We start from the raw sequence: 25,693 nt of genomic DNA, 5'->3' as shown, positions 1-25,693 counted from the left end.
TTTATTTCAGAGAGTGAGTGAGTGAGCAAAAGAGCAAATGGGGGAGGAAGAGAGGTAGAGGGAGAAGCGGACTCCCTGCTGAGCAGGGAGCCCGATGCAGGACCTGATCCCAGGACCCCAGGATCATGACCTGAGCCGAAGGCAGATGCTTAACCGACTAAGCCACCCAGGCGCCCCTACGTATCCTTTTTAAAAGAGAAAAAAATGGGGATGGCTTGGTGGCTCAGTCAGTTAAGTGTCCAACTCTTGATTCTGGCCTCTCTGCTCAGTGCAGAGCCTGCTTGAGATTTTCTCTCTCCCTCTGCCCCTCCCCCTCATGTATATTCTCTCTAAAGAAATGAATAAAATCTGTAAAAAAAAAAGAGAGAGAGAGAAACGTTCCTTAACCCCTAAAAATATAACCTAGATCCTAGTTTGAAAAATATTACTCTATTCAAACAGCTGTAAAATGTCTGATCACAGGGCACCCCAAGAACTCCTTTGGCCTTAATCTGGACCAAACCTGATACCCAAGCACAAACACTTGCACTGAGATGTCCTGGCAGCAATGGACTTCACTTCAAAACACTTGTGATTTTAACAAGTCTTACCACCGAATTGACTTGAAAACACAGTATTAAAAATCTCAGAGAAATTCTAACCTCAATATACTTGGCCACAAGACCCTGACGTTCTAAGACAAACTCATTTACAGGGTAGAGTCCAAGGTCCTTACTAGGGCACGCCAGGGCCCAACACCCCCCACACCCTCACTGCTGCTCACTTCCAACCTCAAACAAGGTCCAGTAGTCTCCGTTCTACAGGCCGACTTGCCAAGCCTATTGGCCCATTCTGGGCTCTGAACGTTTGGCTGTCTTTTTGTCAACAGTTTCATCTCGAGGAACCTTTCCCCAATCCTCCCATTCTAAGGGAAGCTCTATTCCCATGTGTTAACTTCTATCGACGTCCTAATACAGTGGCAATCTCTTCCACTAAATTCTGAGTTTTCTGAGATCTGGGCCATGTCTTACTCATCTTTACATTCCCAAAGCACCCTGGCAGTGCCTGGGCGAGAAGAACCACGTATTCACTAAATAAATGACCCCCAATTCCTAAACCCCAGTCAACTAAAACTACACACCGCCATGATGTTTGAGCTACACTTACTGCATTCTTACAGTGCGCCTGACTCTGGCCCCCAAAACAACCTATGAAATCGGTACTATTCTGACCCCATTTCACTGATGAGGAAACTGAGGCTTAGAGGTCATGTAACCTGTTGCCCAAGTTCACAGGTTATTTATGTTCACAACTTTCCTCCACGTAGACTTGCACACCTAGCTCATCTTGGTAGAGAGCAGAATGCCAAGAAACCTTTCACACATACCAGACATGAAATAAATATCTAATGGGTAATTAAATCAACTCTACAGACACACACACATCCCTTCAGTTAATTTGAAAAAGATTATGGCATTTCAGGGCTCACTAACATACATACCTGTATCTATATAGATAAATACATATATACATGTACACAGAGAGAGAAAGAGAAGGTAAGTTTTACGGCAGAGATAAAACCACACAATGAGCCATGAGGTGATTTTCTCTTGCATTTACCGGCTTTTTACACTTAAAGCTGTTCTCCACAGTGACCATCTACTACAGAAACTGCAGGTTATCTACCAATTTTGCATTTAATAAATAAACAAGCTGTCCCTTCCCTTGAGGCTTCACGCCACACTAAGGGGCATGGTAGCATCCCAACTGTTGTTTTCCTCACTACACAATGTCTGGCCCTCAGTATGTCAAAGCAGCTCCATAAACTAAACTATTCCAGTTGCCTCTTTTCCACTTAAATTCACAACAGATAATCTGTGAGGGAGCTAAAAATAAGGAAAGAGAACAAGGATCTCATCAAACGACTCTGCAAAAGTATTCTGTAGGTCCAGGCTTTCAAAGAACCCCAGCAGGCGCATCCTCTTCCGTAAAGCCTTCTGTGGATCCCCTTGGCTGAAAGCAGTCATCCCCCTGGACTTCAGAGTTTTTCTAACCTCACTGATGACCTGTGCATCACAGAGAGAGTATCACTGCTTCTGAGGACAGGCTTTATGCTTGAGTCATTTCTTTTGGCCCTCACAGTGCTTGCACAGAGAAGTACAATGAAGAATCCGCTGAAGGAGTGAGTGTACAGTTAAGGTCAACCCTTCACAACATGAGATTTTAGGCCAGTTCTCCCACATATTAGCGACAGATTAATTATGTTGCCTAGAATTTCCTGGAAGGATGTTAGAAATAATTTAAATCAGTCTGTAATGACTGAAATGAAACAATCCTTCAAGGAAGTATGGTATTTTGCTTTTGCAAACCAGAGTATGTGCAGCAGACTTTTGGAAAAGCGTTGCGTTTGGAGCCGAGAGCATACCTGGTTACCTACGTCACTATTATATATCTGCCATGAGTGTGCTACGGCGCACAGATAGTTTCAACTGTCTGGTCAACATAAGCAAGAAAAGAGAAAAGATCTGTCAGACAGAAGAAAAGAAAAAAGGAAAGTAGGTTGATTTATCCACGGAAGATGTTTCAAAAAACTGATAGCTCAGAAATGTGTTTATATTCCAAAAACGGACTTCCGTATTTGTTGTATACCCAACAAACATGACCTTCAGCATGAGCAGCGGGCCGTCCAGACTCCGGCCACTCCACACGTTTGAAGTCTGGAGAGACTGTTCAGTTGTGCCTGAGGCCCTGGCTCTGAAGACACAAAAACCGTAGAAGGCACACAGGAAGTAGAAGGCAAAGGCAAAGCCAGGACCCGCATCCCCGGCTCCAGACTCGGCATTCCAGAAACCATACTGCCACGTGGAAGCACAGAGAGCTGGAGAGGACCTCATGGAAAAATTGTCACAGGAAAAAGTGACTCCCAAATGGCTGTGAGCAGAGGTTGTTTTCTGATCATGAGGCATGAAATGAAAGGTGCCTATCCTTCAAATTAAAGTTTCTGTTTGATTTCACATAAGTCACAGAGATTTAGCTGATGACGTGGTGCCCTTCAAGACATGGCAGCTCTCCTGGATACACTCCCAGGCTTCTGGAAATCTTTATCATTTTCACCCAACCTAGTATTAAAATTCAGCTTAGTCAGATACAGATATAAAGTTTATCATTTTTATTCCTAGAATGTAACTGACCTACTAATTGAAAGCAGACACTTTGGAACAAATTCTAATTGAACTCTCTTCCTTATCAGAAAGATCACTCGAAAACATATCTAAAAGAAGCTCTTCTTAGTTAGAAACCTCCTGACATATGAAATTGCAACAGGAAGTCAAAAACAAAGTTTATTCTCACCCTAAATCCAAAGCACTAATTAATGAGAATAAAATCACCCTTTTTTCAATACGTTGACGTGAAGTGATAAATGCCAGCTGGAGCCACAGTGAGTGGGAACCGGCGTCACCGGAGAAATCAAGACCCAGTTCTTGGCTGCAGTCTAAGTCGACAGGAACATTTATTGAGTATTACACAGAAGACACTTAATCCTAATCAACATTCCTCCTCCCCAACCAAAACCAAACAAACAAAACCAAACAAACCCTGATTATCTTAGTTCTGTCTCATCTCCGTAGCTCCGACTTACTCCGTGTGTGCCGGCCTCGTTAACCAAGACCAAGAAGGCATCAAAGACTGAGTCATAAACCCAGAACTAGAATCCAGTTCTGCTACTGACTCATTGGACAGTCCTAGGAAAGCCATACTTCCCCCACTACTCTGATGGTGTGAGGTAATTCCAAACACCCTCCTATAGAATGATTGCAGCCTGAACTAGAAGCTTCCAAATGTGCCACTGGGATTTGTGCTATTTCTCAGGCCATCGAACTGGAGCTAAGAACAAGAGTTGGAGGGCTAACAGAACAGAGGCGAAGGATCTGGGAAGAGCAGGGCACTAACCTAACATCTTCTCACCTCTACCTCTACGCAGGGTGTCTCCCTGAAGAAAAAACAAGGCTCTCGTAAGTCCTCCCCCCTTCTGTGGCCTCAGTTCCGCCTTCCCACGCCGCCCACACAGCAGCTCCGGTTTCTGCACAGACTTCAGGCGGCCAGGGGAAAAGTCACAGAGACACAGAAAGAGAAAAGGAGGAGAAAGAGAGAGAGAGACAGGGAAACAGAGAAGGAGTTGGGAAGCGAGACACACAGAGACATGCTGGAGGTACTCACATACTGACTTCCCTGTGGCCTCGCCTTTAAGCAGGACCTGGTGAACTTAAGGACAGTTGGCAGATACAGTGATTTGGCACCTGTTGTCCCAAATAAGTAGGATGTCCGTTGTGAAATATGCGAACTGGATGCAGGTGTGACACAAGGCAAACAGACCACATTCCAGCATCTCTAGGTTCAGAATGGGACAGGGAAGCCCATGGGTCATGAGGGCAGACCTGGCAGGCACGCACTTCCAGTCAAAATTCCTAATTATAAGATATTTTCCATTTTGAAAAAAGCTAAAGAAAAAAGTCCCCAAATGAGTAATTAATGTAGAGAGTTTACCTATATTTACTAAAGGATTTGGAGTCTTGCACAAAGAACTGCCCTGTGAAAGGAGCCTGACCCCAAGGCCCCTACTGCTCAGGTAAATCCAGCCGCTACTGCTCACGTCAGGCCAGAGAGCTCTCCGATTCGGCTTGCACGGAGCAAAACCAGTTGAAAGGACAGATTTATAAAACCACTTCAGATGGAATTTCCAGGAAGGACCCGGAGAAGGAGAGTTGAGGTGACTAGCTGTCCAAGAAGGCGGCTCCGGAGAGGAGCTCAGTGTTTCTTGACAGTGGCGGGGTGGTGGAAGAGGCAAAATTTGACCAAAAAAAAAAAAAAAAAAGAAAGAAAGAAAAACAAATTCAAGTGACGGCACAAATGGCGGCTAAGTACACGGGATACTTCAAACCTGTTTCACAAGATAGAGGTTTCACTACCAAACCAAAGCTTTCTTCAGCTGCCGAGTGTCTCCCTTGTCCACTGAGAAGCGTGAGGCGCCGGGCGCCTGCCCTCAGCCGTGTGCTGCAGTGAATGCGCCCTCTCGTTCCCCCGCGCTCTGAATGTCCACCAGGAGTCAGTGCATTTTACCCTCTGTCTGGACAAACCTCTTGCCTAGACGCCAGAGGATACTACCTGAAACACTTCCAAGCCAGAGTCCAGCGAAAAGAATGGTAAGAAATTCCAAACAGAGACCTTTCTCCCAGTCTGCCCCAGATCGACTTCTTCTAAGCCAACTTTCCAGTTGCTAAGAATTTACTCCGTGTTGGTTGACTGGAGGCATTCCTTCCCCACCCTCCCATCAAGAACAACTTCTTGTCATTTCCAAAACTGGTCAAACTCAAACTCTACTGACTGTTCATTATCTATAAAGGAATGTGACTATGTTTCTGGCACGAAAAAAGTTTATTTTTTTACTCTGATAAATATGTACTTTCAAACCGCATGGAAGGAAACACCGGGAGTCAAGTGCGCGCCGATCCAGAAGGCTGGACGGAGGGCAGGGCGGTCTCCTGCTCCCCTGGTGCAGGCCCCCCACCCAGGCGAGAACTCAGGGATAATCCCATTCGCATGGCGTCAGCCTTGCATTTGCCCAAACCTTAGAAGTCTCTTCTCCTTTGTTTTAAAAGTAGCAATGCTTCCAGACTTCTATTCAGGCCAGGGAGGATACACTTTTGTTTGAAATCACCTGCCTGCGTTTAATTGCAATTGCAAGTAAAATATTTGACTCACTCCTCTCCCTCCTCCCTCCCATTCACGCTGGGAATTTAAAGTTGTGAAACAAACCGAACCTGTCCCTGCTTAATGCGACCAAACACGGCAACACCTCGCTTTAATAGAGCACTTAATTGATGCTTCACGGGAATGGAATCCCTATAAATGCATGCGATATGCTCAGTCCAAACAAATTAAAAATTACTCTCACAATGAATTCCAAATATTATGCTTAGACAAAACAACAAACTGTTATTAAACTCATAAACCCGCATCCCACAAGAACCTACAAAAAGTCTTAAGTTCAAGTTACCAGATCGGCTACACCCTCTGATAGAATGAACTCCGCACTCTCTGCAGAGACAAGAAGACAAAAGCGAGATACCAGCTCCGCATCCAAACACGGGCCCCTGCTCAGCACCCCAGTCAGGCCACGCGTTCTATTTTAATCCTCTTTCTTTTGCAACAGGAGCCTCTCCAAGATACTTAGAGCGCTTGGCTCTGAGTGACAGCCCAACCCTTTAGAGTGGATAGGTCGTAATTAAAAGCACAAAGTGCTCTCATTGATGGGTCTTTTCCTCTAGAGAATGGAATGCTCTGGTTTTGCCCATCTCTGACTACCTCCCCGCCCTTGCCCTTCGTTTCTCACTGACCATGAAGAGACAAAACATTTTGTCACCCCCACAGATAAGATCAGGCCACCAAGGAGAAGATGTTTCATCCATATGCGAGAAATCCAGTCGCAGCCTGAAATGGAACGCTGCTTCTGAAGGTCTCCCGAAGACTCAGAAAGCCAGCGGGGCCCACAAGAGCACCCCAGGAAGCAGGCCAGGCTGCTTTAAGCCATGAATGCACAGACAATGAAACAGCCAGACTCCACATCTAACTTCGCGACATTGCTTCCTCTAGCAGAAGCTCCACGCATGTCTGTCTGGCAGTAAGTGCTTTGCTGCTGATAGTTTAAAAATCAAACATGGGAACGGTGGCTGCACCACAACGCAGCTTCTGGTGTAAAAATGTACAAGTCACGGGGGGAGGGGGGTCAGGAGAGGGGGGTGGGGTTACGGACACTGGGGAGGGTGTGTGCTATGGTGAGTGCTGTGAGATGTGTAAACCTGACGATTCACAGACCTGTACCTCTCGGGATAAAAATACATTATACGTTTATTAAAAAATTTAAAAATTAATTAAAAAAAAAGAAAAAATGTACAAGTCACTATCGGAACAAATCTGTTACATGTTTTGTATCCCTGGGGTCCACAACATTTTTAAAGGGTTTGCTTAAAATTTGGGACACCTGGGTGGCTCAGTCAGTTAAGAGTCTGACTCTTGATTTTGGTTCAGGTCATGATCTCAAAGTCGTGAGATCCAGCCTACATCTGGCTCTGTGCTCAGGACCGAGCCTGTTTTGGATTCTCTCTCCCCCTCCTACCCCCTCACCTCCTCACACGCAGGCGCACCCACACAGGCGTGCACGTGCACTCTCTAAAGAAAATCTTTAAAAATAGAAAGATCTGCTTAATATTCATGGGCGTCACAGCTACATATAGGTGATCAAAGAAAACCTGAGCTTGGCTTTGGACCGTAGCTCTTTTCCTGTTGCCAAACTGTCTAGGCAATTATAACTCAGTGTGTTCCCGGTCCATCAACAGAGATCCCTTCCTGTTAGCGGTCCCCTGAATCCAGGGGCTCCCTCAAAGCTGGCTGGCCCAGTTTTCACCTGATTCCAACACAGCTATAATTTATATTTCTCTTTAGTTAAACATCACTTACTAACAATCAACATAAATTATTTCCTGTTAGCAAAGTGCTCGTCTACTAAGGGAACAGTGAGGCCATAAAGCTACTCTATTAACAAGAATTATCGCACTTTTAAAGATTTTATTTTTTTAATGTGATCTCTATACCCCAACACTGGGGCTTGAACTCTCCACCCAATATAAGAGTTGTAGGCTCCACTGACTGAGCCAGCTGGGAGCCACTAGAATTTTAAATACTCCCCCCTGTCCAAAACGCCTCTGTCCATTTCAAGATCTAGATTCTTGCCTCCTCGGAAGCCTCACTGTGATGACCACGTAGCAAACACGTACTCATCTAGGGGACTAAGTGCTTTTTTCTGCGTACTGAGCAGGCAGCACTACCTCGTTATGTGTGAACACGGAAAAGGGCCCTTAGCACAGTGCCTAGCATTAAACAGGCATTAAAGGAAGTTAATTCTCTCTCCCTAACTTCTGTTTCCTCTATTTATTCTAGATCTTCAGGCTTTGAGAGGTCCTTACTTCCTATCACAAACCAAATCTCAACACTGTTGTAAACCCTTCATTTATAATTCCAGCAAGAAATAAAACTCTAGGGCGCCTGGGTGGCTCAGTTGGTTGAGCGACTGTCTTCGGCTCAGGTCATGATCCCGGATTTCTGGGATCGAGTCCCGCATCGGGCTCCCAGCTCCTTGGGGAGTCTGCTTCTCCCTCTGACGTTCTCCTCTCTCGTGCTTTCTCACTCATTCTCTCTCAATAAAAATTAAAAAAAAAAAAAAAAAAAAGAAATAAAACTCGAGGCCAAGATGTGCAGCCTATCCAGAATTAACCATTGGGTTCTAGAAATACTGTTACTGGAACAGGACAGACAGTCCCAATTTATAAATTAGCAGTGTCTCCAAAATTCATCTGCAAAGTGGCGTAAACACCCTTTCTGTGATGTTATATTTAGGATCTCAAACTCTCCCGCAAAAGCCCATAGTACCGCCAATGTACCTGAATGACAATACCAGGGTCACAGCCTGGACTGAGCACAGCACCTTGGTCCTGGCGGACGGTAGCTGTTCACTGCCTCACGAATCCCCGGGGTGGGGGATGTGCACAGCGGGCTCTGGACAAAATCTCTACCCAGCCCCAGAAGGCACACACCTTCCCCGACCTTCCTCATGTGCCCTTCTCACTTCCCCGCCCTCTTCCATGTGACTGATGCCCTCAGAACTCCCGGATTCTCAACTGCAGCCCCTCACCAGAGCTCCACTTTTAAGGTTTCTAAGGCGGAGGCTCCTCCCTGCCAAAATCACCTGCGATCAGCTGTACATCTGAAGGGAAGAAATCTGATCATAAATGTATTCCACGAGGGAAGACGAGTGTCTGATGAACCTGCACTTGTCCAGAGATTTCTGCCTCTTTAAAAGAAGCCTGGCTACCCAGACAAATCTAACTTTGTGTGGAAGACAGGAAAACCAGCTGAAACAGGTCTGCACGGAGAGGTGAGGGCCACCTGGGGGGCTGTTCCTAAGCTACCTCGGCTTTTCAGAGTCGCTTCCTCCTCCTTGCCATTTTGAAAACTCATCATTTTTTTTACAACCTCCACAATGTCTTCGAGTTCCTACAGGAATAGCAGGTATATGATAACACAAGTATATGACAATATGATGGGAGTGGGTACGATGAGTCCAGTTTGGGCAGTGTTCTTTCCAAACTGGAACATAAGCCCTGGTGTTCGGGATTCCTATGTCCTCAAAATACAGTCACCCCCAAAGCGAGCTGCAGAAGCTACGGGAAAACTCAGATGTCAACACAGGGCCAGAAGTCTGGTTTTACTCATCCTGGCATGGCCAGAAGGAGATATTAGATTTGTTTCTAAAGTGTGTTGGGGAGCAGGGGAATGGCACACATCAACTCTTACGTTTATGGGAGAGAATGAACAACAAATATATTCTAAATGAGAACAAGAAAAGTGGGCAACGAAAGTGGATACTTTTGAAAAAGAATCAAAAATCAAAAAAATCTATACAAGATTCTGCACGCATACTCGTTCACTCTAGCTGCCCTGGGGCATCAATTACTTTAAGTGTAAAAACAGAAAACATCCATTTGGCCAGGGAAAGCCAAGAATCTGGACACTGAATTCCAACACATGCCTGAAGCTGATGCCTGATATCAGCATCAAAAGGCAATAGCCTCATTAAGAAATGGCACAAACTCTTTCCGGTAGCAGGCAAAGGCTTAAAAACCAAGTAGGTGTTGAGGGTCTGGAAGGGGAAATGAAAACTGAATTTACCTCCATCCATGAACAAGCAGCTACTAAGGCTGCTTAAGACACCCCAACAACACTTCTCTTTACTACAAACATGCTAAAGGTCGTCAGAATGAAAGCAGCCATTATCCTGACCCGTCAGCTGGGCTTTCGTTACCCCCACAAGAGTGACACGTCAGACAACCAGGGCACCCCGCCCATATGCTGGGCCTTTCCACCCAGATCCCCAGGCACTCTGACAAGTGCTTATTAACCTTGATGACGTGCCAGTGAGAAAGAGAGTTGGCCACCACAGACTTTTTATTTTCCTAGGGGGGGAAAGGGGAGAAAACCGAGCTAGTGAACTAAGGGACTAAACCCAAGGTCACAGGTAAATCAGAAAAGTGGACTCACCCGATCACCACCTCCACAATTTCTCAGTTAGTCCCTAATGGCAAACAGGAAGTCTATCTCTATTTTGCTTTAAGAACAGAAGCTCTCGGAGGGCACAGGGCCCACTGTTCTTATAGGCTGCTGAGTCCTACCTTGAGATTTAATTTCAAAGTAATTGTAGCAACAATTACATAAAATGAAGTTTCCTTTTCTTCCTAACAACTCTTCTATAGAGAATTCCCGGGTTACTCAAGCGCCAGACTGTGGACAACGCACCCTGAGGACACCTGTGTAGGACCAAGGGGGTCGCCAAGAAGCCCCTCATGCGACCATAGTAACCCCCACTTCCTCACACTGGCAGACCCAACCCACCACGCCCTCCAATGAAGACACACTTTTGCCTTAGACAGGACGCCCCCAGGAAGAAAAGAGAGCAACGATGCCACAAAGTTCACACGGTTCGCAAGAATCCAGTCATAGGATTTTTTTTTTAAAGCAACTGTAGGCAGTAAAAAATGAAGTTATGCAATAATTAATACCTAATGCTGTCTTATCCGTCATTGCTAAGCTTCCTATTGAATAAGTAAAAGAAGAAATTCTCAAGGTCAAGAAGGACAGGAAGGTGGTTGTGGCTTTGCACCTGGCCCGACAAAGGGCAGCGCAATGCACATGGCAAGTCTGCGACGGTACCCAGCGTCAGCTCCGCGCCAACCGCCCACAAGGGAGGACCGTCTCCCTGTGAGGCCTGAGCTCCCGAGTTTTTAAGTAACCCAAAGGAAAAACTACCTACAAAACCCCTGTAATTCCACGAAAGAGGGATTATACTAAAAGAATGCTGTGGGAGGGGCAGAAATGACTCAAGGACATGCTGAATTTTTCTGGCAGGGACCAAACACTCCAACTAGAATGATCCAAATGATCACATGAATTGGAGGCAACTCTTCATGAGGAAAAGTGCCAGAGAGAAGACCCTTCCTCTAGCTGAACGTGAAAGTAACGGCAGGACAGTACTGCTAACAAGAACTTGTATTTAAGAGACTTTCTGAAGAAACTCCAATAGCTTCCTGGGCAATTGTTTCAATAATCCACATACCAGGCCCGCAGGAGGGAGGAAGGAGGTATTAATGCCACTCTGCAAATAAGGAAAAGGAGCACAGGGAATGGGGCGTCAGGTGCCCTGACTCCCCCGCCCCCTGCCACTCTGCAGGCTCACGCACTGCACCACACGTGCAGGAGGAGGTCGACAAAAACTGTCCTTTTTGGAGGAAAGAGAGGGACAAGGACAGTTTTGTAACCTCTGGAAGAAGCTGCACTTAAGAGAGAAAGTCGAGAATCCAGCTGACTCTGCTAGGTCAGAAGGAAGGGCATAGCTGATGAGACAAGAGCTGTTTCTTCTCCCAAAGTCTTGTCTCATTTTCACGCACCTCATGACTTAATGGCTCTCACCTATCCTCTTACCGAGTTCATTCTCACTACTCCTTAGCGAAAGAACAAAACATGCAAAACCACCAAAAAAAAAAATCAGTTGCCAAATCATTAAGCTCCTCCCACTTTCCCTCCCAAAGCTGGAAGCGGAGGAGCCCCGGGACTCGGTTACCTACCTTTGCTTCATCATTAATGTCCCAAGTGAAGGAAATGGCATTATATGCAATCTCCTCAATGTTACTGATGGTGTTGAAGCTTTCTTTATAATCAGCTACATGAGTGATGAAAAAGAAAGGGAAATCGTGATTTCTGGTTCCAACGTTTTCCATATTATTGCCTCTGAAAAACTTATATGAACATATTGTTGGATTGAAAAAAGTTCAAAAAGATGAAAATAAGAATCACAAGATTTTTAAAATACAGGTAAGCTTAGACCTAATTTTTCCCCATTATGTCAAAATTAAGATATTTAGGACTAAAAGGTTACATTAATTGTCCCAAGGTCACAAAACTAGCTCAGAGAACCAAGATGAGAACTCAGCTCTTTTAAATTTTTTTGAAAAGAGAACATGAACTTTACAAAAGACAAAAGAAGTAACACTGAGATTAAGGGCCATCTTGTGATACAGACGACGGTTCTGTACCAAAATTCTCTACATGGCAAGAAGAGCCCTTCTCATGAAGCCGCTGCATTAAACGCGGGTTTGCCCAGGTCTGCCGCCACAGCCCAGCGGCTACATCCCTGGGTCTCTTGGAAGACAGAAGAGTCTAGCAGTACAGCTCATCAGGTAGCCAGGGGAGATAGTTTAGGTAAGTGCCCGCCAGCAGTATTTGCTTCTGCTTGTTTATTTAGGGTTTTTTCTCTACTTCACCATCATCTACAAACAATCAGTATCTCTTAAAGAAGACATTCCACCTCAAAAACTTTGCAGACCAAAGAGCAGGGCCCTCTTATGCAAGCCAGCTCTAGAGCTTCTGGTCCAGAGTCATCTGGAGAGCCAGCACTGCACAGGCCACATGTCCTTATGAAGGAAGTAAAGTGAAGAACACTGATTCCAGGAGGCCGAGAACAGGGTTTGGAACAGATCAGAAGCTGGCATAAAAATTCAAATGCTTTCGGCAGGAAGCTGATCGCTGCCAAAAATAACTGGAACTAGAAAACTGGATGCTTACACCTCTGGGAATAAAAGCAGGCTCCAGAGCTCCTCACCTATGTCAATGCACCTTTGTTTGGCCGTGTGCTGCCGTGAGTGCCAGTATTTCCAGTGCCTTAACTGATCTTCTCTGCTTTTGTCTTCTGCAAAAACCACCATGATCACACTCTAAGAAAGAGAATGGATTATGATATAAAGACGCTAAAGGGTGAGTATCTTCTGGAAATCTTACTTAGTGTTCTATTTTACAGTTAAGGCTGTATACTGCCATTTTAGAACTTCATTTAGATCTAAATGAAAGCTCTGACGAGCTTTCCTGGAGAACAGATCCAAGAGCAGAACGTACCCGGACTTTGCTGATGGGCCGGTGGATCCCCTCGCTGCCGCTCACCTCCTTCAAGGTGACAGGGTAGAACTGTCCTTTGTTCAGGTAGGTCATGGTGCTATCTCCTGGCTTCTGTCGAAGTGATTTTGAGGCTTCTAGGGTATATTCAAAGTTGTTCCTAAAGAACAAAAAAAGAGCCACAGCTCTCTAACCCACTCTTTCAGAAGCTCTCTATAGGTCAGCGTGATCTCTGAAATGCTTCAGTGTGGATGTATGCAAATAGCCACCTACCAGCAAACATCCAACTGACTAGGTCATATTATAAACCGCATGTGCTACTTCTGGCACAATAAATATAAGCTAAAGCAACACAGATATTCTCAAATCTCTCATATGCGGGGCTACAAAATGCCTACTAGAAATTCTCTGAAGTAAAAAGGTTAAAAATTAGAAGTTTAGAAGCTAAGGGTATTAAAGATACTAGCAGCTGAAAAGGACTTTGGAAGGAAATCTCACAAGACATGCTTCCAATTTGGTATTTACTCAGCAAGGGCTGCAAACAGGTGGCCCAGTAGGTCTCTGATTAAATTCGATTTGGTTTGCACAGCACTCTTTTTGAGGTTTTTGCTTGGAATTTCAATGTTTTGTGATGGGCACTGCACAATTCTCTACATTCACTATCACTTAAAGTAACATGTATATATCTCCCTTGAGTCAATAACCTTCCTAGACCAGAGCTCGAGAATTACACCTATTTTTGTAAATAAAGTTTTATTGGAACACAACCGCACCCTTCTTCGTGCGTAGTCTACAGCTGCTTCTGTGCTGCAGTAGCGAGCTGGGCAGTTCCAACAGAGCCTGTAAGGCTCAAAAAGCTTCAATATGTACTATCTGATCCTTTACAGAAAAGGTTTGCTGACCCCTATCTTAGATCCTACAGGTATCTGAGTTTGTGACTCCTGTACCTTAAGGCAGGTCTTTAAGGGAAGTCTCAATTCCCATCAAATCCTAGACTTAAAAAAAAAAAAACAAAACAAAACAAACAAACAAAAAAAACCTGGTTTTACTTCAAAGCACAACATACAAAAAATGCGTAAGACTAAATTATAAAATGAAATCCTAAATGCTTTTAAAAAACATCCGAAGGTGTTTGTACATTTTCCTAATTAACTTGGAAGATACTCATATGCCGGCATGAAGTACAATTTTGAGGTTTTAAATGAAGAGGTTGTCAGGTCAGAAAAAAGCTGACTTCATTTATTTCACTACAAGTGAGGCTAATACAAAATAAAAGCCTTTAACCACTTGATGTTATTCCTGAATTCTCACAGAATTATATGTTCTTGGAAACGGAAGGGAGCTCAGAGATCTGATTGAATCCCCTCATCTCTTCTTTTAGATTCCATTCTACCACCATCACATAAAGAAGCTGAGGGAAAGAAAAAGCACCAACACCAAGAATTAAGGAAACATGAAACATAGTACAGAGTTCAAAATTAAATGCACTAAAGCGAATGTCCCTCTAGCGAAGATAATACCACCAAAGCCACCTCTGATTTTCCAACATCAGATTAACACAAAAAGTCATAAGAGCTGAAAGTTAAAAATCAAATTAAAAGACAACTATTACCCAGAAACACTGTCAAAAACATAGTCCTCTGAATTCATGCCAGGCATCCGCAGGCTGAGATCCGAGGGGAAGAAAACCTGAAATACGAATGTGATAAGCCACGACTATTTAACTGGTTATGAGGCTCGCTAAAGACCGACACGTGCTACAGCACAGAAGTATGTGGCTCACGGCTATGCACTATTCATTCGACATTCATTTGAAAATAAAAACTTTAACTCTACAAAAAAATTCTGAAGGAAAAACGGCCATTTCATATGCCACTCAATTACATGAAGACAATCCACGCAGGTACTCCCCCAGAGTGCTGCCTTATCCCCTGTTCCCAGCTTCCCCACACATCTCAATTCTGTTCAAACTCTAGAATCTGCAACCAAGATCTCGTGACTTTCAGGGCTCATCACAGCAAGTGAAGCCACCATATCAGGTCTGCACCCCCAGGACTGATGCGCTGTTCTCAGATAAGGCTACGATTCTACTCCTGGTGCCCTAAGCAAAGGGATATTCCTTTTCCCCATGAGACATTAAATATGGCTTTAAACATCTTCACTCCCCAACTTTTACCTGAGAGGGGTTCATCACCACAAAACCCTGAAAGCGTTCGGAGTTAATCTGTAAATTTCACACAACGCATGCCTCACCAACATCTACTGCCTCCCTGACTCTACTACCAACCGAGAGAGACCCAGAAAATCCATGAGAAATCATTTTATATTGAGACCAATTGCAGGAATCTTGTTCTGGTCTAGGGCAAGAGCTGAAAACAGACTTCTGTGGAGATATCTATTGTTGATGGAAGATTACATATGGGGTTTTCTTTCTCCGACAAAATCACTTAGCTGAAATCATAATTGTTAACTCAAATGCTGGTAAGATTAGCCATGTGCCCTTGATAATAATTTCTGGTTTTGTAGGTTTAGTTTACAAATTATACCCATTGGCCTTTTCTCGTAAAAAAGAAAGTCTTTTGTTCCTAATCCATTCATTTCAGGCTGAGTTTCAAGCTTGCATAACAAGGAAGAGGTGGAACCCAATACTTATACAAACACACAAACGTCTTAGGAAGATGCTTGCATTTCCTGTACCTCCTGAACGCCTTCCTTGAAGGTCTCTGAGAAGGTAGAGTCTGGAGTTCTCCTTTGAGCATTTGGGGGTTGAGCACCAGAGCTGAACTGGTCACCATTAAGGTTCCGGTCGAAAACCACCACCCGCTCAGTGGGCTCAGGATGATATACTGCCGGAGAGATTCCCACAGCAAAGCCATGGGGCTGGGTTTCTGTCTTGATGGAGTGGGTAGGCATTGTTGCTATGGAGACGGTGACTGTTGTATCAGGAGCTGTTAGATGGCCTCTCTTATCAATGCCCAGTTGGTTGCCATGGGGTAGGACAATGTTAAATGGCACATTTTTCAGTACTTGCACTCTGTTTTCTCCAGCAGAAATGAGGGACTGCTCAGTCACATTTGGTATGCTGTTTCTTTAAGAAAAGAAAAGAAAACTCTGTTTTCAAACTCAATGTTGATACAGTTCTTTGACAATTTTTATTTTCCTAATAGCAATGGGCTATTGGGTCCTTTGCAATAGTAATAATAATAATAATAATAATAATACGTTTGGGAGAAATCAAATAAATAGAAAATGGCAATGAAAACCCATTACTAGAGCAAGAAAAAAAGATTTCATCGTTAATCAGTCATAAAATCCAAAAGCATCAAGTAAAATTTCACTTGAAATCTAGAGAACTCAGAGCTCTCCTCTACTACACTTTATTTGCAAGAATCCTAATACAGTGGTCATATTTCACTAGAAGCCAGAAGCTACTAACGTAACCGGCTAGAGCAGTACGGTGCTTCAAGCACAGACTCTAGAGTCATTCCGCCCTGGTTCAAATTCTGTGACCAGTGGGACGTTATCTCATCTCTTAGTAAGTATGTGCTTGTCTATAAGGTGAGGGTAGTAATGCTATCTATCTTTCTGTCCTCACAAGGTTGTGACAAGGATGAAATGAGACAAGGCGCTGAAATGTGTATGATGATGCCTGGTGCACAAAGGTTTGAGAAGTATGAACAGTTATCTCCCTTGGCCACCACGTTTCCTAGGACCTACACTTATCTGGCTTTCTCTACACCAAAAGAAAACCAATGGTTACGTTGTACAGGTTGCTATACTTGCATAAAATTACTTTTGGTTTAATAAATATCCTGGGCAACAGAAGATGACTTTTAGTCCAGGGCGAAGTTAGTGATTTTTCCAAAGCCCCCTCAAACAATATATGCTGATACCTTTAAGAAATAAAGCAACTTGGCAGTTCTGGACATTTCAGATCAATAAAATGTTCAAAACTTGAACCATAAATTCGCTCCCAAGAATTTCCTAATGAAAGAAAAAAAAAGGAAAAAGCTATCTAGAAAGTGGTTTTTCAAGGCTTTGTACTAGGAGAAAAAAAAAAATTACAGAGCCTTAATGTCAGGATAACTAAGTTTTGCTTAAAAACGATACCAAAATTAGGGGCACCTGGGTGGCTCAGTGGGTTAAGCCTCTGCCTTCGGCTCAGGTCATGGTCCCGGGGTCCTGGGATTGAGCCCCGCATCAGGCTCTCTGCTCAGTGGGGAGCCTGCTTCCCCTTCTCTCTCTCTCTGCCTGCCTCTCTGCCTACTTGTGATCTCTGTCAAATAAATAAATAAAATCTTAAAAAAAAAAAAACTATACCAAAATTAAATAAACAATGAATTTAAAAGTCGGAGAAAAGGGAAGAGCAGATCAAACAGGAGGAATTACGTTAGTAACTGCTGAAGCTAGTAATCATATATTATTTCTCTACTTTTGTTATTTGAAAATATCCATAATAAAAATTAACAGTAAAAAAAAAAAACCCTTAAGATCTTCTCCAAAGGGTAATTCTCAAGATTAAATTAGCAACATGGAAAACACTTATGGAAAGTAGAACCTACCAAATGCGGTGTGCAAATACAACCACAACCACATAGAATGTGCACGCATACCCGAACAGTAAATAAAGAAATCATAGAGACAGTGGGATTCTGAGTGATTATTCTTTCTTTAAAAATATTTTACTCCTGGGGTGCCTTACGAGGCTTAGTCAGTGATGCGTCTGACTCTTGATTTCGGCTCAGGTCATGATCTCACGATTATGATATTGAGCCCTTATCGGGCTCCAAGCTAGGTGTGGAGTCTGCTTATGATTCTCTCTCCCTCTGCCCCACCCTTCTCGCGCTTTCTAAATAAATAAATAAATAAATAAACAGACAAATAAATAAATAATACAAATAAATAAATATATATCTATTTATTTCTTTTTCTAATAGAGCACAGGGAAATTTACAAGTTGTATGTAAATTAGTTTTCACGGCTATAAAGTCAAGCCTTAACGTTCTGAAAGTTTTAACCTAAATAACCTAAAATAACTTCGACAGGAGCTGCTTCATTAAGTTTTACTCAGGCCACTATTCAAGATCATTGGTACATAATCTTTTTTAAAGGACCCCCACCTTTGCATTAAATACCACACACGTCTTAAGAGAAACTCAGACAAATAAGGGAACAGTTCACTTACATCATTACTAAAAACATCCCTCCACAGGTGAAGCAAGCATGCAGAAAAGGCAAGTATGTGTAAAGAAACTGGCAACTTCTCAGAACAACAGAATCAAAATTACCACCTATCTCTTCCACTAAAGCTTTTTCATTTGAACTCCCGCTTTATTTTCGGCAGAAACCCGTGAAAATACAATACAGTACCATTTCACGCTTTCTATGAGACATTACCTTTTGCTGTGATCTGGCTCTGGGGGCTCGACGTCTGGCTTTGCTGTTGATGACCTCCTCTCTCTTGGAACCTTAGATATTAACAAACACGACACAATTTAGTTCTCACTTAGTGAAATACAGATACAGCCTCTTTTCAGTGAAGTTCAACCACTGATAAGTCTACTTGATCACCTGCCAAATGCCGGGCTGTGGGGATATGCGACGAGTGAGACGGTGTCTGCCCTCAAGAGCTTACAAATCTTGTCACGAGGTTAACATGTAAAAACTGACGATTCCTTCGTTGCCAAATAAACCCAGGGCATCACGAATTCACTCTGTCATTGAGTTTGGGTTTCATCGCTTAAAAAAAATATCTCTGGCTTGGTTTTACCGTTTATCTACACTACGGAATAAAGAAGCTACTGAAAACACAACCGGACTCCCAGTGTTCTTGCCTTTCCGTTGCCCTTCCTTTCAGATCAAACGCACAGTCGAAAGGCTCAGCCACACTATCACTCAGGTGATAAATTTCTTCAAATGCTCTGGGATTCACATTATCTGGTACCCAGAGGACAAATCGAACTCCGTTTGTTCTATGCTTTTCTTGATTCTGTTCTTCTTTATGCAGGAGATGAAAAGAGGCTAACATTATACATGTGTACCCTAGACATCAACCCGCTGGAGAGCAATTCCAAACATGTGCTCCAAAATTGCTAAATGTTTGAAACTATTTCCAATGTGAACGTATGGCTATATTTACCTTTAAACACAAAACAAATTATTTCATGTGTTAACAAATGTGTTTTTAAATCTTCACTGAAGTTATTTAAATCTTCATCGAAGAGGGCGCCTGGGTGGCTGAGTCGGTTAAGCATCTGACTCTTGATCTCAGCTCAGGTCTTGATCTCAGCGTTGTGAGTTCAAGCCCCGGGTCAGGCTCCACACTGGGAGTGGAGTCTACTTAAACAGTTATTGTGTAAAAACGACAGATGGTTATATCCAAAGAACTGAAACAAATCAGTTCATTTAAAAAAGAAAAGAACGCTACACCTGTCATAAGAAACCTGACATATTAGTACTCAGACTGTCACCCCAATGGACAGACATAATGACTGATCTCCTCCTAAGATGTAAAATACTTTTAGGACCCTTTACTTAAAATACATACACATAAAACCCCTGCAATCAGTATCATTACATCAGTCTTTCTGGCACTGAACTTATTTGTTTTCTCCCATTTTCAAAAAGTTTCAGTTAAAAAGACGCACTTAAAACTTCATAATTAATACTTAGGAACTTGCGATTTTTACACTGAGTCAAGAAAACAGGACTCGAGAAGAAGAGATTTATCATAAGTTCCACTTCGAAGGAATTCTTCGGCTCTACTTTTCAGGCAAAGAGATCTCCTAGCATCATTAGTTACTACACAAGTTTCCCTTCATATTCAAAGGAAAAAAAAAAAAAAAAAAAAAAACTTACCCCCGTCTCTCAATCACAACAAGCTGGATCCATGGCCTCAGACCAGAAAATAATGAAATCTTTTGTTTAGGTCCCACCCTAATTTGGTAATCATAATCAAGCCATCTTCTTTGTTTTTTTCCCTCTGCATTTTTTTAAAGAGTTTATTTATTTATTTAACAGACACACACACACACACACATAGACACACAAGGAAAGAGTGAGAGCACAAGCACAGGGAGTTGCAGGCAGAGGGAGAGGGAGAAACAGACTTCCCGCCAAGCAGGGGGCCCCACAGGAAGCTGGATCTCAGAACCCTGAGATCATGACTTGAGCTGAAGGCAGCTGCTTAACCGACTGAGCGACCCAGGCACCTCCGCCCTCTGCATTTCTCATATTCAGGAAAGAATACAATGCCAGAATGTAATACACCACAAGCAACTGGTGAATCCAGGTGAAAGTATTTGAGAGTTAATCATCTGATTAAGTTGAAGTTTTCTATATGTCTGGGAGTTTTAAAAACAAAAATATGGCAAAAATCAACTGTGATATAGAGCCATCACCACATAGTACTCTCGAGCAGAAAGAATGCCAAAGAGTCTAGCAAGCAAAGGACATTCCATGGAGACAGCACGGCACGCCGAAGAGGATGACTTTGGCATAATCCAGACCAGGCCTCAAATCCCGGCTGCAACACGTGCTAGTTGTGTGACCTGAGAACTTAATTTTTTCCTATTTGCAAAACAGCAGTCATACCACATATTTTGCAGGCTTTCTGGAGAGATCAGAAATAACACGCATGGCAGTAACATGCTTAGCGTGACAGAAGAAACTAGTAAGTGGTGACCAGTGACGAGGACACAGATCTTCAGATACAAACATCACACAAAACTCCAAGCACATAACAGATTCTATTTAATTAAGACTAATGTATTGAAATAGAAACAGAACATATTCTGATCTTAGAAGTAGAAAGTCCAAGACTAGAAGAACAGCTTTCCTTCATGAATCCTTCACTCAAATCAAAGGCCCTGTGATATCACGTAAGGTGAGGAAATCATTCTGACCACATCAGAGTAAAGGTTAGAGCGCAGGGAAATGAACCACTGTCTACTCTTCGGGGCACTAAGAAGTCCCTTTGGTAAAACGTTCCGTCTCAGTAAAACACATTTCCCGTCTTCTTTTCTGGTAGCTTCACCCTCCAGATCGAGCTAGAGCAGCTGGCTACTTCACCCATTTTAAAAACAACCCTTTGATTCTATGATCGTAGATTTTCGGCTTTGAACCACAGTAAGTCAAAGCACTCATTAAACTATTTATAGTCACTAGAGAAGCAACTTGCTTTACATTCTACCAGCAAATTACTGTTTTATATGCTGTTGAATCAAGTGCATCTCGGACTGTTGTTAGGTTTTTGAAAGAGGAGGCACAGCTACCTTGTAATAGTCATAGAGCAAGCCCAGGGCGGCCGCACTGTCTTCGTCTCCGTTGATGCTCATCATCGCCTTGGTTGCCGCGGTGAGAGGGTTCTCCAGGAAAGACTTCCAGGCTTCGTCCTCGCTAGTGTAGGGGCGCCGCTGTGGATAAAGGGCTTCATTCTGGAGAACCAAGACTGGCCGTTTGCTTTGGAGGGATTAAAAACACACATACGGCTAGATCTCATACTTTTCACTGCAAGGCACCATAAGCTAATTTTTAAAAGACCCAAACAATCAATTCCTTGATATTCCAGTAAAAGAGCCCAATAACCCACCCCAGCAAAGGGCACCGAGGCGAGACCAGGAGACAAGCCACCTGAACGCACACCGACGGGGCCCCCGGGTAAGATATACGGGACTGGGGAGCCAGGGAACGTGCAGTTAACCTGCACACGTGACCCAGGATATATAATTTGGCAAAACAAAACAAAACACTCCAAGAAAATGCCAGGCTATTCAAATACCTAAGCAAACAAACACAAGGACAAAGTGAGGCAAAACAGAACATTCATTCTCCTCAGACATCTGCAGTCAGGACTGTACCCTCTTAAAGAGAGCAGACCCGGTTCAAGCATCGTGCTGCTACATGTTACTTTCCTCTTTCTCCTGTTGATACCAGGCGTTAAAAACTCTCCTACCCACAAACCAGGGAGAGAAGAGGAGGGGGCGGAAAGAAAAGAGCGACTTCGTTTAATCCTCGGGGGTATATGAGAAAGTTAGAATATTCTACTGATTACCACCAGATTGAGCATGGAATGTGGCCAAAGGGGACTGTAAATCAATAAGGAGGCATAATTTTCTGGCATGGGAGTTAACTGTTTATCTTAGAGATAAACACTTAAGAATCTACAACAATAAATAAGGCCACTGAACAAAAAGAGCTTTTTAAGAAAATAGGTGGGAAATCTGTTTTTAAAACTCTTTACTAGATTTTCACACTGGGCAAGAAGGGTTTCATTTTAACACTGTAGTTGGGTGGGAAAAATCTAGAAAAATCAACAGAGATCTTAGTAAAGTCTTACAGAAGATTCAGTTTTAAAGATTAAAACAAACATTACTGATTCCAAAAACTTGAAATGTCAACAGTCTCAACAACTTTTCAGTTGGTACTATTTAACAAGTCAATAAGGAGAAAAAGCGGAACACAAACTCCAGCAAAATGAAGTTGTCGGTTTTTTTTTAAGGGAAAAAAAATTGTTAATGTTTAAAACCACTCAATTATCAGTATTCTAACAAGCAAATTTAAGGATCAGCTCTCATTGCAACACATAAATGAAATATGTAAATGGCCTAAAGGTGACCTACCTACTCTAAAAGTGAATGTAGAGAGATTGATTATCTTTTCAAGTAATCAACAAAGGTTAGGGTTTTGGCAGGCAGGCCCTTTAGAAAGAGATCCAGATTTTTAAAAAGGAGAACATCTTTGAAAAAGGGTGGGAACATGGGCCAACAGCTGAATTTATCCTCAAAATTCGGTCTTATTTCAAAGCCAATGTTTTAAACTCATGTCTAGGCATAAAATCCAAATACTGGTTACATTTACTAGGCAAGGCAGTTTTGAGGGGGGTATACTATTCTAACACAAAACAAACACAATGATGTTTATTTAAAAGTGAAGGCTGCGTGTACAAATCTCAAACTCACAATAAATAAATAAACGCACAAAAAGGCATTCTCTACCCTATTAGGAGAAGAGTATAACAGCCACTGAATCAGTGGTATCTTGGGGTGATTTACTGGTGCGCTGCTAAGCTATTATTAATAGTGTAATAGCTACTTCCAGAAGATTATGACAGCACTTGGCTCATTCAATTCCAGTAATGCTAGTTTTTCAGCTTCCCTCCTTCTCCCACCCCCATCCCAAATTTGTATAGGCAACAGAAAATATTTTTTGCAAATGGTTTTGTTTGGGATCACCCTAGAGGTGTCTTGCATTTCCAAAGTGCGCCTAGGGCCAAAATTTTAGCTTTGGAAATTTGCCTTATCTAAACCATAAGTCAAGAAATAAACAGTCACCAGTTGCCTGACTTGGGTCTACTTCCTCATATGACAGTCAGGCAGTTGCTCGTCCCTAAAGGCCCATCACTGCCTTTGGTTAAGTCTTAAACTCTTCATTAGTGATCTCTCGAAAGACTTCTGAAACATACTTCAAGTGATTAATTTAACTGCACATTCCACAACCCAAGATTAATCCATTTGAGATATCCCCTACACAACATCTAACCTTCCCAATCAGAAAAAGAGCATACTTAAATAAAATGGTCCTTAACAAATAATTATAAAACTGGAATGGAATATCTCTGATCTGGATTTACTGATCTGCCGTAGATGGTTGGGTTTGGTGCGATTTACTTTTTTCCTAATAAATATTTTGTTTCAGAACAATTTCACACTTACAGAAAAGGTGCAAAGAAAACACTGAAGTATCCCTCCCCCCCTCCCCGCCCCCGTGTCCCTCAAAGTTAACATCTTGCGTCACCACCTTGCATTTGTCAAAAATATTTCTTTGATCACAAACTCCAAAAGGAGTACTAGTACGATACGTTCTGTTTATCACCCAGATTTCCAAGATTTCATCCTCTTGATATGTTCTGAGGATTTTTAATTACAGTAATCTGTAATTACCATCAATGATGCAAGGGGCAAAGTAACTCCTACAACAATTTTCTCACTCACACAGCCAGCCAGCGGGGAAAAATGCCAGGACAGCAGAGCACTTCAACTTCTCCCTAAATTTCTCCTTCCTGGAGTTCTGGCAGGCGGACTGGAGGAGAGGGCTGGACGACGACGGGCTGATTACCCGAGACGTCTACCCTCCCAGCGGGGGAGCCTGTCCCCAAGAGCTCCGCTGGCCCCCCTGAGCAAAAGCGACCCCGAGGGGGGCCCCGCGCGGCGCGGCGCCCCGAGTCTCCCTCCCCGCACCCCTGCCAGCAGCAGAGCCGAGATGGGGGTGCGCCCGCGGGGTGGTCCCCCCCGACGAGGCCGCTGAGGCGGAGGGGGGGCGAGGAGGGAGGTGTCCCCTCCGGAACTGAGTCCCCAAGGCAAGGGTCTGCCTCGGGGACTTCGGTGGAACAAAGGGCGGGGGAGGGGGTGCCGAGGGCAGAGGCCGCGGCGGGGTAGAAAGCGGACCGTGTGACGCGCGCCCCCCGCCCTCCCTGCGCGCTTCGCGTTCCCGTCCCCGCCCCGCGCCTCGCGCCCGGCCTAGCACCCCAGCTCGTCCGGCCTCGCCTCTCCCCGGCCCGCGGCAGGTGCGGCTAGCCCGGCGCGCAGCGGCGGCCTGAAGCCGCACGACCGGACTCGCGCGCCGGCGCCTCACTCACTTGTCGTACTCCTGTGTCATCGCGCTTGCTCGCCGCTGCCGGGCCGCAGAACTGGACTTTCGGGTTGGGACAGTACACCCGATCCGGGGGGGAGGAGGAGGCGGCGGCAGCGGCGGCGGCGGCGGCGGCGGCGGCGGCGGGTCCGGAGCGGCGGCCCCGACGGGTTGGGTTCGCTTTTCTCGCTCTGAGCCGGCTCGGCGCGGGCTGCGCGCTCTGGACGCCCGGGCTCGACCGCCCATTGGCTGGCGGCGCGCCGGGCCGGGGCGGGGCCTCGGGGCCGGGCGGCCAACGGCGCCGCCTGATTGGCCGGCCTGCGGGGCGCCGGGGCGGGGGCCGCGGCTCCGCGTGGCCGCGTCGGTGCGGCGCGCCCCGCGCTGTCGGCCTGCCTCCGGCGGGGACTGGCGTGGCCGCGCTGCTCCCGGCGCGCACCTCCCGCCGCTCCGCCGGCCTCCGCGCGCCCACCGCCCTGGGCCGCCGTCGCAGCCCTTGGCCGCTCGCCTGAGGGACGGGCCATGTCTCGGCGCCGCCCTCTCGGGCCTCGGGGCCGGGTCCTTCCTTCCCCGCTGGCCCACCGAAGCCCACCCCGCTTCAGTGACGGAGCCTCCGGGGCCGTGGGCCGCCGCTCGGCCGCCTCGGGCACCTTCCCTGCCCGGGTCTGTGACGCGCCCCGCCCTCGTGCCGCCTCTCAGTCCGCGTCCGCGTTATTTATGAGGCTCTGGCTTTTACCTGAGAAAGCTCGGTTGGCTGCTTCCTCGCGGAGCCCACGGCACTGTCCGGCGTTAGAACCTTCTGCGCGTCCGTCTCACGTTGGCCGCTGCGTGACAGTCACGGGCAACCGCTGTTTCCCCTCGTGCGGCCGGCCTGGGGACCTGCCTCCAGCCCTAGCTGCCTGGTCCCCACTGCCTGCCCGGCCGGTCCCCTCTTCTGCGCCCACCTCCCTGCCGGCCCCCGCCAGTCTCCCAGCTCGAGTCCCCGCGCACCCCTTCTTTCAGGACCCCCGTCGGGGCTTCAGCGCCTTCGCCCTTC

At 44.9% G+C, this 25,693-nt stretch overlaps 1 protein-coding gene across 3 annotated transcripts in view; it reads right to left on the bottom strand.

Moving 5' to 3' along the window:
• Positions 1 to 25,473, bottom strand: part of GRHL1 (grainyhead like transcription factor 1) — a 52,784-nt gene extending 27,311 nt beyond the window's left edge. The window contains exons 1-8 of one of the 3 annotated variants that reach the window (XM_032866830.1): positions 25,394 to 25,473; positions 21,306 to 21,492; positions 18,430 to 18,500; positions 15,730 to 16,120; positions 14,645 to 14,721; positions 13,036 to 13,192; positions 12,746 to 12,857; positions 11,712 to 11,806 (exon numbers count right to left, since the gene is read on the bottom strand). In XM_032866830.1, the coding sequence (XP_032722721.1) occupies positions 11,712 to 11,806; positions 12,746 to 12,857; positions 13,036 to 13,192; positions 14,645 to 14,721; positions 15,730 to 16,120; positions 18,430 to 18,500; positions 21,306 to 21,371 (969 nt within the window). In that variant the 5' untranslated portion in view covers positions 21,372 to 21,492; positions 25,394 to 25,473. Of the gene's footprint in view, positions 1 to 11,711; positions 11,807 to 12,745; positions 12,858 to 13,035; positions 13,193 to 14,644; positions 14,722 to 15,729; positions 16,121 to 18,429; positions 18,501 to 21,305; positions 21,493 to 24,667; positions 24,787 to 25,393 lie in introns of those variants that run through there. The other 2 variants (XM_032866829.1, XM_032866828.1) reach the window with 2 other exon arrangements.
• Between the last annotated feature and the right edge of the window lie 220 nt (positions 25,474 to 25,693).

This window comes from Lontra canadensis, unplaced genomic scaffold, assembly GCF_010015895.1.
Source record: "Lontra canadensis isolate GAN:19392208 unplaced genomic scaffold, GSC_riverotter_1.0 scaffold32, whole genome shotgun sequence".
In the NCBI taxonomy this organism is placed as follows: Eukaryota; Metazoa; Chordata; class Mammalia; order Carnivora; family Mustelidae; genus Lontra; species Lontra canadensis.
The sequence above is the reverse complement of the archived record's forward strand: the minus strand, read 5'-3'. Positions and strand labels throughout refer to the sequence as shown.